This window comes from Chaetodon auriga, chromosome 8 (assembly GCF_051107435.1).
Source record: "Chaetodon auriga isolate fChaAug3 chromosome 8, fChaAug3.hap1, whole genome shotgun sequence".
Classification (NCBI taxonomy): Eukaryota; Metazoa; Chordata; class Actinopteri; order Chaetodontiformes; family Chaetodontidae; genus Chaetodon; species Chaetodon auriga.
In genome coordinates, this window is record NC_135081.1 from 5455693 (window position 1) to 5471006 (window position 15314).

Consider the following 15314-nt stretch of genomic DNA (forward strand, 5'->3'; position numbering starts at 1 on the left):
GAAGCCAACTACTACTAAACTGTTTAACATCAACTTTTTGCAACGGTGGGTGTTTCATACTAAATAGACTTTTTAGGGAAATGTAAATTCATTTGAAGTAATCAAAAAATATTTGTAATTTATATCATAAAATAAATATAACAAGAATAGCATGATTAAATTAGCCACAAGCAGGGTAAAATAGCTACATCAGAGTTGTCATGCATCAGTACACATTGTAATGCACAAAGGAGAAAGGTCTGCACACAGTTAGGCTCCAAATAAACACTAGGTCCCTCTTCATGCATCTGTACTCACCAATACCTCCTGTCGGTCCAGTGCCATGCTCCAGTTGACAGGAGAAAGCTTCTGAGATCCCCCTGACGCTCCCAGAGAGGAGCTGGTCTCTCCTGTTCCTACCGGACCCACACGGTCACCCATCTGAAAAGCATCATGGAAATAAAGCAAAAGATGTTAAACTATTTAGTTATAAAATTTAAAATACATAAATAAATAAAATCAAAGAATATGTGTCAATAAAATAAAATGTATTTACAAAAATGTAAAGGTGTAGAAAAATGACAGTCTTAAAATATACAAGAAAAATCCCAAAAACAACAAACATTAACATGCAGCCATAATCAATGTTATTAGTTACACATGTGTTTGACAAAGCCTCATTCTTACCTCAGTATGTCTGGAAAGATTGTTCCTTCCATGGCCTGGGAAATTATTCAGATTACCATCCTCATCTTCACCAACAATCCCCAGCCCACGCAAGACATCATAGGTGGTCTGGATGTTAGTCACTGGGAGAGGGATGGTTGAAACTCCACCATCATTTCCGCTTTCCTCACTACCACTGCTCCCATCCCCGCCTCCTCCATCACCTGGAGTTCCAAAATGACACAACAAACGGGTGGTCACATAAAGGTTTGAGGAGACTGACTAGACTGGAGAAAGATCTGTCTTAAGTGATTCACTGTCCCCCCAAAACTACAAAGAAACAGCTCCTTGTTAAATGCATAACGAAGCCTTAATATGAATTCATGTTGAAGTATCAACAATGTAGGAAAACCAGCAAGAGAACCAAAAACAAATTAATAAGGGAGTGAACGACATTTCATTTCATTTAAGCAATCATCTAAGCTGCATAGTGCACCTGTGACTAGTGTTGTCACGATACCAACATTTTGGTATCGATACCGGTACCAAAATGTATTTCGATACTTTTCGATACTTTTCCAAATAAAAAGAAAACACAATAAACGTCATTATTGACTTTATTTTATTGGAAAATCTAACTATGCATCAGTAAATAAAATAAAATACCACAAAGACATGCTTTTCTAATGCAATGCAATTTTTTATCCGCGTTTAGACGAGCGTTCTCAGCAGGAATTGTTTGTTTATACGAAGACGCAAAAGTGGGCGAATTCGATTGGATATGCATGCCAGGCCGCTAGGTGGTACTGTGATAGAGCGCCTACGACGTGTTGGGGCATCCAAAATTTGACACATGTAATTGTATACACGTCTCTGTTCGCCTATAGTATCCGTATACATTCTATACAATTGTTGAAATGACTCTTGTATGTTGACTACAGCTGCTAGCATAGCTTGAACATCGGTGGGATCCACGTAGCCAAAGATATTGTTTGTTGTTGTTTTACCGGCTTGGCGCGTTGAGTGTGACATAAGGTGTAGTTGCTATGCGACGTGACGCGACGTGGTTTTGCGCTTCTTGCCGTTTAGACGGAGACGCAACCCGAGTCGTCTTCAAAACTCTGCACTCTGGAAGGCGTCTTCAGATTTTTGCGGTTTCAGACCTGGACGGCGCCGTCGCCGTGTAAACGAAAGGCACTTCCGATAAAATATTTTGTCGTTTTCATTCGCAATCGTCTTCGTATAAACGGGGTCTCAATCTCTCTCTGTCTTCAGACTCCTGCTCCATTTGCAGCTTCACGCTGCTCACTCGGTCGCTCGCTCACTCGCCGGATCGCTCGCCTCAGCTGAAATTACAATGCGGTGACGTCACGCGGCGACGTTAAAAAAAAAAAAAAAAAAAAGGTACCGGTCCCATCCAAGCGCAGTATAGTACCGTTTTAAATGCCTCAGTACCCCGGTACCAATTTAGTACCGGTATACCGAACAAGCCTACCTGTGACTGGAGGGTTGATGACTTGTCCCTCAGCAGATCGCCTGTGTTCAATCCCAGACAGAGATGGACCGCCACGGCCGCTGGAAGCCTCATCATCAGAACTGCCTCCTTCTAAGCCCGGCCTGAAACTGGGACGATTACTCTCTCCAACCTGTACCAACATGTAGATACACATGCACAAAAAAATACAAAAAGAAACAGATATTGCGTAAAGCAAAACTTGTTAGTACAATGCGTTCTGATAAGGACGATGCAGCAACTCAATAGCTGGATTTTTGAGGCCAATACTGACAACTACATTTGAGAGTTTTAAAAAAAAATCTGATAACAAATCATATCCTTTCTAACCAGTTGTCTAGAGGTGCTGGGCAGCAGCCGTGTCCTGGTAGCATTGCTGTTCCTTCTGGCAGACTCCAGCTCATCCTCGGTGTCCTCATCACTGGCAGGACAAGAGTCCATTCCTGTAGCAGCCAGACGCACATCTGGCATCTGGAAGTCCTGCTGAAGACAGAGGTACACAAGACACAGAGAGACATTACAATATATACAAAGAAATAGAACATACGTTCTAAGTAGGGGAAGACGTTTATGGTTGTTTGACAGTAACTTCAGAATTCAGTCAGATCATAAGGGTCTCTTGCTAAACCCCAATATTCCAGGTGATTATTTACGAAAGTGAACAGCATTTTCAAGCACACACACACACACACACACTTCTCTTCATATGAGCTGAGAGTAGCACATTGGCACAACAACATGAACGTCCAAGTGTGCTCACCTGATCATAACCATCAAGGAAGTGGTGTCTATACTGTTCTGGTTCAGAAGAACTTGCATTTGATATGTCATCAGCAGCACCCGGCAGTCCCTATGAACAACCAAATATATGAATGGGGACACTGAGACAAACACAGAAAGTGACTGATGATTGCTGCTGGTTAAGTGCCAGAGAACAAGTTGGTAAAGTACAAAGTGTTCTGAAGGAGAGGAGAGTCTTACTGTGGCAGGAATTTCCTGGCCCTCCACTCTGCCTCTCTGCATGGCAGGAGGTACCAGCTTATTGAAATATAGCTCCAGCTCATCATCAGGCAGGTTGTTTGAATCAATGTCATCATCTGGGAATCAAACACATGTTCTGGGTTTATTTTCTGTAATTAAAAAAAAAAGGATGTACGAAATCTAAAAGTATAATAGGCATGCACGACAGCTATCCATGTCTGTCCAGACTCATATAGTGTATGTAGCGAAGACATCGACAGAATTTAATAAAAGGAATTAAGTGAAATGGAAATTATCACCATATTGACATGTATGATTTCAATGAATCATTTCCAGCAAGAAACATGTTGTCTTCACTCAGAGACTATTCTTACAGAGCAGTACAGAGAACTGATAGAGAGCTTCCCCACATGGAGCAACAACAATCACCTGAAGCTCAATATCAGCAGAACCAATGAGCTTGTGGTGGACTGCAGTACTTCAAATACGGGTGTTGCTACAAAGAAGCAACAAATCATAAAACATGGATGCTTCACACACATCTTCAACCAGGCAGTACAGATGACCTATACAATCACTACAGTTTCAAGGTGGACCAAGATCAGTGTCACCAACGCAGTATCTGACTAACTGTGACATATGGTCCTCTGTCACTGAGTAATGGTATGTTATGGTGGTTCAGAGACATAAACAAAGAAAGATGAATGCAAGTCATACCTGTGATATCGCTGTTCATGCTGTCCACAGACATGAGCTTCTCATTTGCCAGGAAGCTTGAGTTACTGTCACTGAATTGGTCACTGTCCACTCCCACACTCTGCACACTGTCCTCCTCAGCTGTAGCTGGTAAGGACTGAACCTGTATGGACTGTCCAGGAAAAGAGAAAGTAACAAAAGCTACCAGATTAGTTTTGATGCTGATAAAAGGCTTTTCTGCGCTGGAATCATTGTTTAAAATCCCAAACTGGTGAAATAGGGTTTGATTTCTTTTTCCTCATATCTACACTGTAAGGAAATGGGGGAAACAATATATAGAGGCCATGCTCGGCCTTTCTGGGTCTATAGACTGCGGCAAGATAAAAAGTACAAGAGCCAACTGGTCAACCTGCAGCAAAGAGCCACCAAAATTGTTACCTTTGCATCTGTAATATCTTTATGTCCAAACTGGGCAAACGTCAGAAGTCCCGATGACAGCTCTGTCAGAGGAGACAGAAAAACAAAGTTCTTTGGTGTCTTCATTCTGATAATGAGAATTATTTATTCTCTGTATATCAGAAAGCAAAAATATGGGTCCATGTAGTTTTAGGTGAAAACAACTTCAACAAGTATTGCAGTCAAGAATGGAGTTACTGGGTCTTGGGCTGGGGAGTATGCAGTGCTCTACTTATAAAGCTAGACAAGACCAAGAGCTTTTACCTGTTCCAAGTTCTGTGGGCCGGCTGTGGACTGAGCCCATGTGTGTGGGAGGAAGCCCCATCATGGACCCTTGGTTTCTTGATGCACTCTCATCCAAATTAATCTTCACCAGCATGTTTGAAAGACGGTGGGCTGCAATGAAGTCATCTGCATTGTCCCTGTGGTGCAGATAGGCATGTAAATAATTAGGGCCACGCAAGTTTTACATAGAAAAAGAATGAGGGAAAAATAAATGAGTATAACTAGACATTATGACTGCCCACACAAATAGAATCCCCTCACAGAAATACAGCGCAACATAAAATATATGTATTAAAATTGGGCTGTCACACATCAACTGTAATTTCACTCTTCTCTGTTGAACGTACGTCACTGTCAAAATGCTCAGCGAAATGATTCAACCAACATAGACTGACTCTCAAAAAGATAAATGTACTGCAAGTATGTCAGTTACAGAGAAAAATCAGCAACTCTAAAACAATTCTAGGAACTTGAACATCTTTTTCCTAAAGACTTCAGAGACAACATTGTAAGACACATGTATATACTCACAAGTCATCTTTGAAGCTGAGGGCAAACTTGGGCTGTTCTCCAACAGATGACTGTAAGTTGGCCTGCTGCAACTCTTTGCCCTCCAGATATGACGCTTCAACAGCATCTGCTCTGTAGAGCAAAAGCACATAGCGCTGCTTTCACAAAACAACTGACTGTTAACAAAGAGCTCTGCATCATGGTTAGAGCTCCAAAATTAAATTTAGCAATTGAATACTGACTCAGTACTAACATTCTCAGTGCTGTTCTGCTACTTTTGTGGTAAATTTCAGAAACCAAACTATCCATAGGCAGGTGTGTCAATGTTCTTGTTCTAATTAATTATGATGTACTTCTTTCATATCAATAATTCCTTTTCCAAAACAGGACTATTTCAGCTTGCACTGGTCAAAAAGCCTGTGTGATGACTCAGAATGATGCATGAAAGTGCTTCTACAGCAAGTCACATCTGTCCAAAGCAGCAGCATGCTCCCACCTGTTGTCAGACCCCGGTCTAATTTTAGCCACTGTAGAAGCAGCCACTGGAAGTCCAGGGCCTGAACCCAATGTCACATTCCCCAGTGTGGCGCGGCCACTGGTGCTATCCAGGGACTTGCAGAGGAAACTGGGAAAGGCTTCATCTTCCAGCTTGTAAAAATTATCTGCCATATTTTTGAATGGAAAGGGATGACAGCCGAATGTGGCTTTACTTCAGGTGAAGACCATCTGTAATGTCTAGGGAAAAATAAACAGAGATAGCAGAGAGATAGTATTACTTACTTAAGAACTCAAGACACGTCGAGTAACTAACTCTACGGTGCACTTGCAGAGACGGAACCGTTTGAACAGAAAATATCAATTCATTCATTCCATCTTAGAATAGCGAAAACCAGTGAAGAAAGGTCTTTGTTTGCAAATACGACTTAATACTTTAAAACATATATATATATATACATTTTTCATGGCTGTTGTTTCGCGGTTTCCAGTCTGTCGTACATACAAAAGAAATACAGAGCAGTAAACTAGTTAGCGCATTAGGCTAGGACAGCTAACTTTTAAGGCTAGCTACTTGCTAAAAACAAGTGGGTTTGTCAAAATGGGCAGCACGCTCCAAATTTGAGTTAACTACTCCTGTCTTCGTTCTTCGAAAGCGCAGCAAGACAAGTTATAGACAGCATAGAAAAGTTAACTAGATAACCCTGCTTGATATCCTAACCTAGTTCTTTCAAAGCAAGCGTTAACTTAGTCCATTTCAACAAGAGAATTAAGTCGTAACGTAACGTTAAACGTTAACGCTAGTTGGACTTCAACTCACATTCAACAGTCCAGAAGCGGGCCGAGAGACCAGAATTCTTCTCCAACTCGACTTCTGGCTTCAGAAAGCGGTGCAGACACGCTACAAAGTGGAGTTAAGTTCCAAAAGTCGCTTTCCAAACATCTAAGTTTCTCATTATTGCTGGAAATTAAGCAAACTGTGCACCAGTTTGAAGTACCAAACAGCGCCCAGAAACCACAGGAAGCCCGCGTGAGCGTCATCTCACATGGGCGGATCTTAACCAACTTGAACGACTCTGATTGGATTGCAACACTTAGAGGGAGGAAATTGTAAGCCATGATAGGATATAATTCATGTCAATCTGCTGGACAGAAACATTGGAAGTTTGGAAAACAGCCCATTGATCCATCAACCGGGCGTCAAATCTTACAAGATGAATGAAAGAAGGGGTTGCTTATTTTCAGACTTAACCCACAATGTGTGTGATAATGGTAATATAAATTACAACTAAAACCTCAGCTGCATACATTTATATAATTAAATATGCAGAATTAAGTTTTCTTCTTTTTTTTTTTTTTTACAATAAGCTCCATGGTCGAAGTTAAACAAGGTCATAAACCAAAGATGTACAGTATGATAGCTAATGGCCAAGTGGGCAGTTTTTTGTATCATGTGTTCTGTGCAGCAGCTGCAAGGATGCCTTGGTTAGCAGACAGCTGCCTGCTAAGTGAACTGCCATTACATGCATTCCAGTTTTTTAGAGTGAGCAATGAAAAGAAATCTTATACTCCCTGTCAAAACAGATGAGAGTTCATTTCCCTATTTTAAAACTGATATTCACACATACTGTATTTCTTAAATAATCCCCACAGGGAAATCTCTTGTATCTGCCTTCAGAAATCTGGCACAGCAACAACAAAAAAGCCATTGAATTGGTAGGGATCACTTACTGGCTCAGACACTTCAGCAAGGCAAATCATTCCCAAAGCAAGGATCATGAACTGAGCTGTTCTTCTGTTTAACAAAATAAACCCCATCCATTTGCTAATTTTTACAGAACCATGTCAGCTCATAAGTTTTAGAATACCATTTCATCAAATCTCAGTCAACCCAAGATTCAAAAACACAATGTATCCATTTGCAACAAAAGAAATATGTGAACATGAGTCATGTGCTATTTCCACAGAGGAGCTGTCCCATGTGGTAGTTAGTCATTCATGAATGGATATAGTCAGTTTGTGCATGTGAAGGAAAAAGTCAAAAATACCATTCTTTTAATATCTCATGGCATTTATTGTCTTCCACCATGTGAAATTTTAATCCTCCATGAGCACCGATTGATAACTACAAACATTTCCTCTGCAGGCACTGATGGCTGAGGTTGCCAATGTCCTTCAGAAAAAAAAAAAAAAAACATCGCTTCTCCATTTGTTTGCTTTACCAGCAAACACACTGACATTGTTTCATGAGTCCCAGAGCAAAACAAAACAATACATGGATGTGGTTTTTATTGGACATCCCATGAAGCTAAACCATCAGAATGCATGGCTAAATATTGGAAATGTTGGATTATTCACAGACTAAAATACATAGTAAATAGTTCTCAAAATGGGTTTCCTGGCCACATGCAAATCTCACAAAATCTTCATGACATCTCTCAATTCCTTTTTCTAATCTCTGCACAGGACAAAAAACATGAGAAAAGAGGCAATAAAATTGAGAGGTCCTTGTTAGAAATGAATAGCAGTTGTGTGGCCAAAGCCCATCCCCCAGCATGTCCCTTCTCATTTTGACTGAAACACCCCAAAATCACTGCCCTTCAGCCTCTGGTAAGGGCAACAGTGCTCTAGAGGACAGTCTGTGGGGGAGAGCCTGTTGCTGAGGCTGAATGGGCTCAGCATCACAGTGCTCTATGAGGGAGGAGGGAGGCAGCAGATGACCATACCTGGTCCCTGCTCTGGGAGGATCCAGAGGTGGAAAGAAATACCTGAAGCGACGGAAAAAATGAAAACAGACGACAAATACATGGACAGGGAGAAGACAAAGACAATGAAAAACAGGGAAAACACATAAAAGGAAGTAGAAATGAGAGATTAAAAGGATAATGGATGCACGTATGCTCTAAAAACAAAAAAGGATGATGGGAATGATGGACAGAGTAGTGACAGGCTTATTTCTTTAAAGGCATATGTGCAATGCAATTAAAAGAGGGGAAAAACAGGCAAAAGTATTGTAATCAAAACAAAGTGGACACTGTGAAGGACAGAACCATGCAGTTCACAAGCCAAAACACAGCCCTTAAGTAGTAATAAACAAGTATTCAGGAAGGACATGACCCACATACATTTCAAAAGCATTTACACAGGGCCAAATGGTAGCTGATACTGAGGAGACATTAGTGATACGCAGGATGCTGGTATAACTTTGGAGAGGTCATCTGCCGCAGGGGAGGAGCAAAGGGGGCTCTCTTGCTAATCCTGCATGCAACAAGCAGTGCAACAACCACATTACTTCAACGCCACTTCTCACTCACTTTTGTCAACAAGAAATTGCAATGCAAGAAAACTTTAATGCAAAGTAATTTTACAAAACACATCACTTTTGCAAGTTAATTATTCTACCTAGAATGTCATACAGAGCACTTTGTTACTCGGTTTAGAGGTGACTCCAGACTTAACTGAAACACAAGAGTAGTAAATACAGAGGTTTTGTTAAGTTAGAGGTTATTAAGTTGAACATAAATACAGCCACAAACCTCTGTCTCTTTTTTCATGATGCAATTTTTAAAGTAAGCCTATGTACCTTTTGCTGAACAGCAACCACTGTGGCTTCAAGTGACAATGTGTAACTGTAGCACATGTGAAGAAGAGTCTAAGGTCTAAGGAATGGCTTTCACACAGAAATTTCTGGTAACATCAGCTACTGAAGGCTACTGCTCATACCAGACTAAGTAAGGCTGGTGCAACAAAACTCCTGAGGCTACTCAATTGAGAAAGGGTAAGTTTTATTGCTTATGAAGTAAACGCTTCATTTGTCAAAGACAGACCGTGATATCTCTTCCTTCAAAGGTTACATACATCGTCTCACTTTGAAGCCACAAATGTCACTGACTGTATTCATACCCATTCTGTATGCATTCATACCATTTTCTGATGTTATTACAGTTGGTTAATAAGGTTTATTCAAGCCGTCCTTCTGCTCAGCAAAGAGTTTGGCATTACTTGCTCAAAGATACATTCAAATTGAAAAGTAAAATCAGCGGAAAAATGTGGAGAAAATTACTGAGCTTTGATTTAAGTGATCATCTTAAAATACAAATAGTCTCAGAGATGTTGGATGTTGAGATGCAGTAGACTGAAGCTAATTTCTCAGTATTTCCAAAATAACAACAACACGATGGTTATGCTCTATATCTCAAAATAGCTCTAGCATTTGAAATAATAGTCACATATCAAATTTATATAAACAGGTTTATTTTACTTTTTATACCAAGAAACTGTTTAGCCCTAACACTGACAATGCAAAGTGGAAACATGAAACCACTCTTATGCATCAGTAGAACTCAAGAGGAAATCAGTTATTTAACAAAAAAAAAACATGATAACACATCCAACTCCTCAGGCTTGGTGCCGACAACCTGTATGCTGCAAGCCAAGCTCTTTGCATGAGTGCAACATTTGGTCGTTGTGGGCCCAGAAAGTTTGTCAGTGAGCAGCTGCAGTCCCAGTCAGTGTGAGGCATAATAAGTTGTCAGTTCTGACTGGCTCAGGTTGGGTTGGGTGAGTGGCGTCAGACACACCACACCACCTACCTTCCTGCAGACATCCCGTTCAGGGCATTCTGGGAGGTGTGAACAGAGGAGCCCACCACGGTGCTCATGGCTGTGGGCTGACCAGAGGAGCCAGTGAGTGGACTGCCGTCTCCCTTCAGGATGCCTGTGCACTTCCAGTTGTCCATGTAGTTAGCTGCAGAGGGACAGGGGGTAAACTCAGTGCTCAGGCTGCCTATAACATGATCAACAAGTGACTCAAAGTCCACCATCTCCTACACGCCTAAGCAAAGGGGAAAAGCTTCTTTCAGCTCAGTGTTTTGTTATTTTCTAACTTCACAATTTTTGACTGCAGCAGGCATTTGTTTAATGGAAAATCACTAAAGTCCCCTGTACACTAAGTGCCTTGCACCAAACAGCAGACGGATGAACACAGTCCACCTGGTCATTATGAGCATTAACCATTCACATTCACACACACACACACACACACACACACACACACACACACATAGACACATAGATAGACAGACAGACAGACACAGACAGACAGACAGACAGACAGACAGACACACACACACACACACACACACACACACACACACACACACACACACACACACCCTGATGGCATTGGGAACAATGTAGGGATCAATATCTTGCCCAGGGATAATTCAACATGTAGACTGCCAAGGCCAGGGATCAAACCACTGACTAACAGAGTGAGGTGAAAAACTTTTCTGGAATTGGTGTGAATCGATCTAAACACTGCTGAAGCACTTCAGCTCTGTTTGTGAAATCAGACTGCCCAATTAATCACTTTTAAATTACCTGGTGTCACTGTATACCCAGCACGGTAAAAACATTTTAAAACATGTAACGATAACAATCATCTCACACCTTTCCAGAGGCGCACACAGCCGTCATCCCCAGAAGAGGCCAGGAGGGTGCTGGTGATGTTCCAGCTCACACGCCACACCTGGGAGTTATGGTTGTCAAACTGGGCCACAATCTGCACCTCAAACTTGGTGGGTCCCGTAGATGTGCTCTCCTTCCTGTCAGATGGGTCCAAGTTATGCAACTTAACATGCAACTGCAAAAATGACAACTTTGAAGAAGGAAAAAAAGCTGAATTACTCACCTCATGGGAACAAGCTTAAAGATTCTGACGTCTTTTGTCGCGATGGCGAGCACGTGGAAAGATCTTCCCAGGTTTGGAGCAAATGCAATGTCATGGACTGCATCAGTGACGGTCATCAGCGTCTCTGCTTTAGCATATTTCCTTTTCAACGTTGATTTAAAAAAATTAAAAATGATTAAAAACTTGTTGGATTGTGTTTTTTATAATTTATAAAGATAGATTTACAAGACTGACACACACAACACTACAGGAATACTCACCTTGTGTTTTCATTATACTCATATATCTGAACTTTCCCTCCGTATGCTATGTTACTGTCGTCACTCCCCACTGCAAACATGGGTGGGTGTGCACGAGAGCTGGGGGGTGGGAAGCAAAAAAACACACAATTACACTCCATCCCACAAACTGGGGTTAATAGCATCTGTATTTTGATATGTGCTTTGCCGTATATTTTTTGCAGTTTAATGTGGTTTCAAAATGTAAGCTAAGAAGTTGAGGCGTACAAAACACGTTGTAATTACACCTTTCAACTCGGAAAGAAGAGTGTGAGGAGCACAAGAGGCCAGCAACATTCTCCCACCACGTTGCTGGAGGGCAATGGGAGCTTTGTGAGTGGGGAAAGATCTAGGAGATAATTAGATTTCAGACCTGATGTAGAGGCTTTTTTCAAACTTTGACTTGCTATTGTAAGAAAAGCACAACTGATACTAGTAACATTGATGATGGCTGTGGCCATGACAGCAAGACAGCATGCCCAATACCTGGACGCTGAAGCTGAGGCAGGTACATGGAATACAGCCATGATTCATTTTATTATTTAGACCTGTGTCTTTCTTACCAGGTCAAAATGTGTTCTGTGAAAAAAGCCTAGTTTTCAGCATTAGAAAAAGTGAATGAGGCTGTGTGTAATAATGGCGACAGAGATGCTCTGATTTCACAGCAGTGTGGTACGGCGATACAGCACATGAAGGCAGAAAGACTATCGGCGGTATGTGTGAAGCTGGTGGTATAACAACACTGGAAAAGTGGGGCTAGCTAAAGTGAATGAGTGGGGTTTTTTTTGCATGTGTTCTCCCTGCTCCCATGTTGTGCTGCTGCTCGCTAAGAGTGTAGCTGTGACTAAAAGTAAGTATACCTGACAATAAACAATGTTTTCTACATGCTTATACCATCGTATTTTATTTTAAGCCCTAGTTTGTGTGTAACGCATCTTAAGAGTTACAGAGGTTTAAAGATGCAACTTCTGGTAAGACTGTGTAGTTGCTGGGACCAAGCAAAAATTAATCTGGGCCACAACACAAGCCTCTGTTGCTAAAATCTCACAGCAGGGATTAACTGTGAGGCAGAAAAAAACATAATAACTTTTTGCCTTGTGTGAAGGGAGGCATCTTCACACAAGGCATCTTTTACTATCATGTAAATTGTATAGTTCTGTGTTACATTATTCTGGACCATATTATATTGTTTCTTTTGCATGTACATAACATAATTTACTACTGACACTGATACCTGTCCATCACCATCACTGTTTAGATTTGGGCAAGTAAACATCGCATTTCTATTTATTACAGTGTTACAACTGGCAGTATTTCTTTTTTATAATTTTATTCTATTTTCATCCCATTTTATTGTACTTTATTACTTTTTTTTAATGCTGCTCCATATTTGTGGAGCAGCACCTTGGGCCTGTGAGGAATGATTTTTCATCAGCTGTAAATGTTCTATGCCTTTCAACATCACAACATCAACAGTTTTTGATACAAAGTAAGCCCATGGTCTTACCTTGAGGGGTTCCAAGAGATGCAGCTGCAGCTGAGTTTGCAGGAAATCTCATGCTGCAGGGACCACTGACTCAGGTTCATCACATCAGGAGCCTCGTAGATCCTCACCACTCCATCCGCAGAGCAGGTGGTCAACATCAGGCCCATGTGTTTAGGAGCAAACTTCACATCAGTCACTGAGGTCCTGCTGTCCACTAGTGTGGTTCTCTTTATCTAAAACAGAATAACATGGAATACTTGGGTCAGACCTTGCATCAAACAGACAACTATGGCAAAGGCACAATCAGCAGACAACTGCAATGTCTAAAAGGGAAACTACAGCAGAACAAGTTAGGATTTCATGTTAGGGGGTTCACTGTCATAGTCACACCATACTGAACTGAGAAGCTGCCTATGATCAAGAAATAAATGTCTGTGATGTCTGTTCTGATAGTTCAGTGGGCTGCCAGAGTTGCACTAACCCAGTGGCTCAGTCCTCTCTGCTTGTCATTGGACTCTCCTACAATCTCTTCCCACACAGCAGCTGTCCTGTCGAAGGAGCAGGAGGCCAGAACCTGTCCAAATTCTGGATGAGCCCAGGTCACTCTCCACACTGATCCACTGTGTGTCTGCATCGATGAGAAAAGAGTTTTTGTCAAGTCAGTAAACTGAAAACATTAATATGTCAGATTTCAAGCTGTATCCATGTCAGTGATACAGTAGTGTGAGCGCACAGAAGAGAGAACAGAGTAGAACACAAATAGGAAAGGAAATTATGCTAATGTAACATGCTGTTATGCAAGCTGGCTGATAAATTGTTTTACCAGGAAATCCTTTATCAGTTAAAACGGATCAAGCAGCAGTAGGTAGTTTACCTTCCAGCTGGCCGTGCAGTGCCACTCTCCGTTCTCACTTTTGTCCCAAACCTTACAGAAACAAGCGTCGTGTGAAACAATGTGAGGAGGCATTGCTCAAATACTGCCGATATTAAAGCATCAATGAAAAGTTACACACTCATCAAGCAAGTAACATACGACACTGGATGCCATTCATGAATGAGATGGCTTTGAAATCTTGAACTGGTTTACTACTAACAGTAAATTAACTCATATATTCTAACTCACAGGTGTACCATACTTATACAGGAGGATTTCAAATTTATTGTGTTGCTATCAGCCAACTCTGGGGTCTTTGCTTCTAAACTGCGGCGCACAAGTTTATCTACAGCTACCCTAGTTTGTATGCTACAGGAACCGTGGCTAGCAAACTAGCTAAATTCAATAAGGTAACGTTAAAGCTGGCTTCGATCATTAGAACTAGCAGCAAATTATCAAACGTTAAGTCTGTTCATAGCTAGTCGAGAATGAGAGTCAGTAAATTCAACAGTGGGCTAGGTTAAGGGTGTTGATAATGCCGGTACTGTTAACAACCTAGCTTTGACAGCTAACGCTAACATTAGCCAACTGACGTATACTTAACATTAATTTACGTTACCTTGACACTTTGGTCACTGGAGCAAGTCGCCATTCTCCGTCCATGAAAATCATACGACACATCGTGAATTAGATCTTTATGGTCTGCTGCTATGCTGCGTGCTACAAACATGATTACAACTACAATATGTCAGCAACACTAGCTAACTGGTTACCTAGCAGGCCTGTCATGTGTCCACTGTGTGTGAATGTTTCGCGGGTCCTCGCAGCGCGTGCAGTGAGTGCGTGCACCAGTGTCGACCACAGAGGGGCGCATTCTCACCAATTTTAAATAATGTTCGCGCTAACGTTACTTTGTGATAACATTTATGTTGAAAGAAAATCATGTCTTACCGAACAGCAACCATAATATACTTTAAAAAGATGTGAAAACGCATAGTTACTGGCAAGTTAGTGAGTAACATCTTGTTAAACTTTAGCTTTAACTGCCGTCCTACGGTTACGGGGGTTGCCAGGTGTAGTACAGTATTTACCTACATTTATATTTCCACTCATATTTAACACTTTGAGACTAGAGGACTGGGGACAGACATGTTTGTAAAATTCTTATTTCATATAGTATGCTAATTTATTTGTTATTCTTTTCTCTTGTATGATGTGGGGAAAAATAAATACAAACATTTTTGAATATTAAAAAATAATTTTGGCTGACTTCAAGTATTAAATTATTAAAAATTCAAATTCAGTTGACTGTAAGGACCAATGTGGATATGTTCCGATAGAAATGTATACATAATAAAACATTCATAGTACAATACTTGGCCGAATTTTTATTGGGTAGGTTGA

At 41.1% G+C, this 15314-nt stretch overlaps 2 protein-coding genes across 3 annotated transcripts in view; both read right to left on the reverse strand.

The window, feature by feature from the left end:
• cep192 (centrosomal protein 192) overlaps positions 1-6529 on the reverse strand; it is a 35699-nt gene extending 29170 nt beyond the window's left edge. For both annotated transcript variants that reach the window (XM_076737042.1, XM_076737041.1), the window contains exons 1-12: positions 6402-6529; positions 5583-5821; positions 5108-5218; positions 4556-4713; positions 4274-4335; positions 3857-4007; positions 3140-3255; positions 2919-3008; positions 2489-2641; positions 2141-2291; positions 667-869; positions 298-420 (exon numbers count right to left, since the gene is read on the reverse strand). In XM_076737042.1, the coding sequence (XP_076593157.1) occupies positions 298-420; positions 667-869; positions 2141-2291; positions 2489-2641; positions 2919-3008; positions 3140-3255; positions 3857-4007; positions 4274-4335; positions 4556-4713; positions 5108-5218; positions 5583-5755 (1491 nt within the window). In that variant the 5' untranslated portion in view covers positions 5756-5821; positions 6402-6529. The remainder of the gene's footprint in view (positions 1-297; positions 421-666; positions 870-2140; positions 2292-2488; positions 2642-2918; positions 3009-3139; positions 3256-3856; positions 4008-4273; positions 4336-4555; positions 4714-5107; positions 5219-5582; positions 5822-6401) is intronic.
• Positions 6530-7631: 1102 nt separating this feature from the next.
• On the reverse strand, positions 7632-14724 carry seh1l (SEH1-like (S. cerevisiae)). The gene is made up of 9 exons (XM_076737043.1): positions 14530-14724; positions 13911-13961; positions 13518-13664; positions 13058-13269; positions 11533-11631; positions 11273-11413; positions 11032-11186; positions 10174-10327; positions 7632-8839 (listed from the first exon to the last, which is right to left on the reverse strand). The coding sequence occupies exons 1-9, from the start codon at positions 14638-14640 to the stop codon at positions 8758-8760; spliced, it is 1152 nt and encodes a 383-aa protein (XP_076593158.1). The 5' UTR covers positions 14641-14724; the 3' UTR covers positions 7632-8757.
• Positions 14725-15314: the final 590 nt, after the last annotated feature.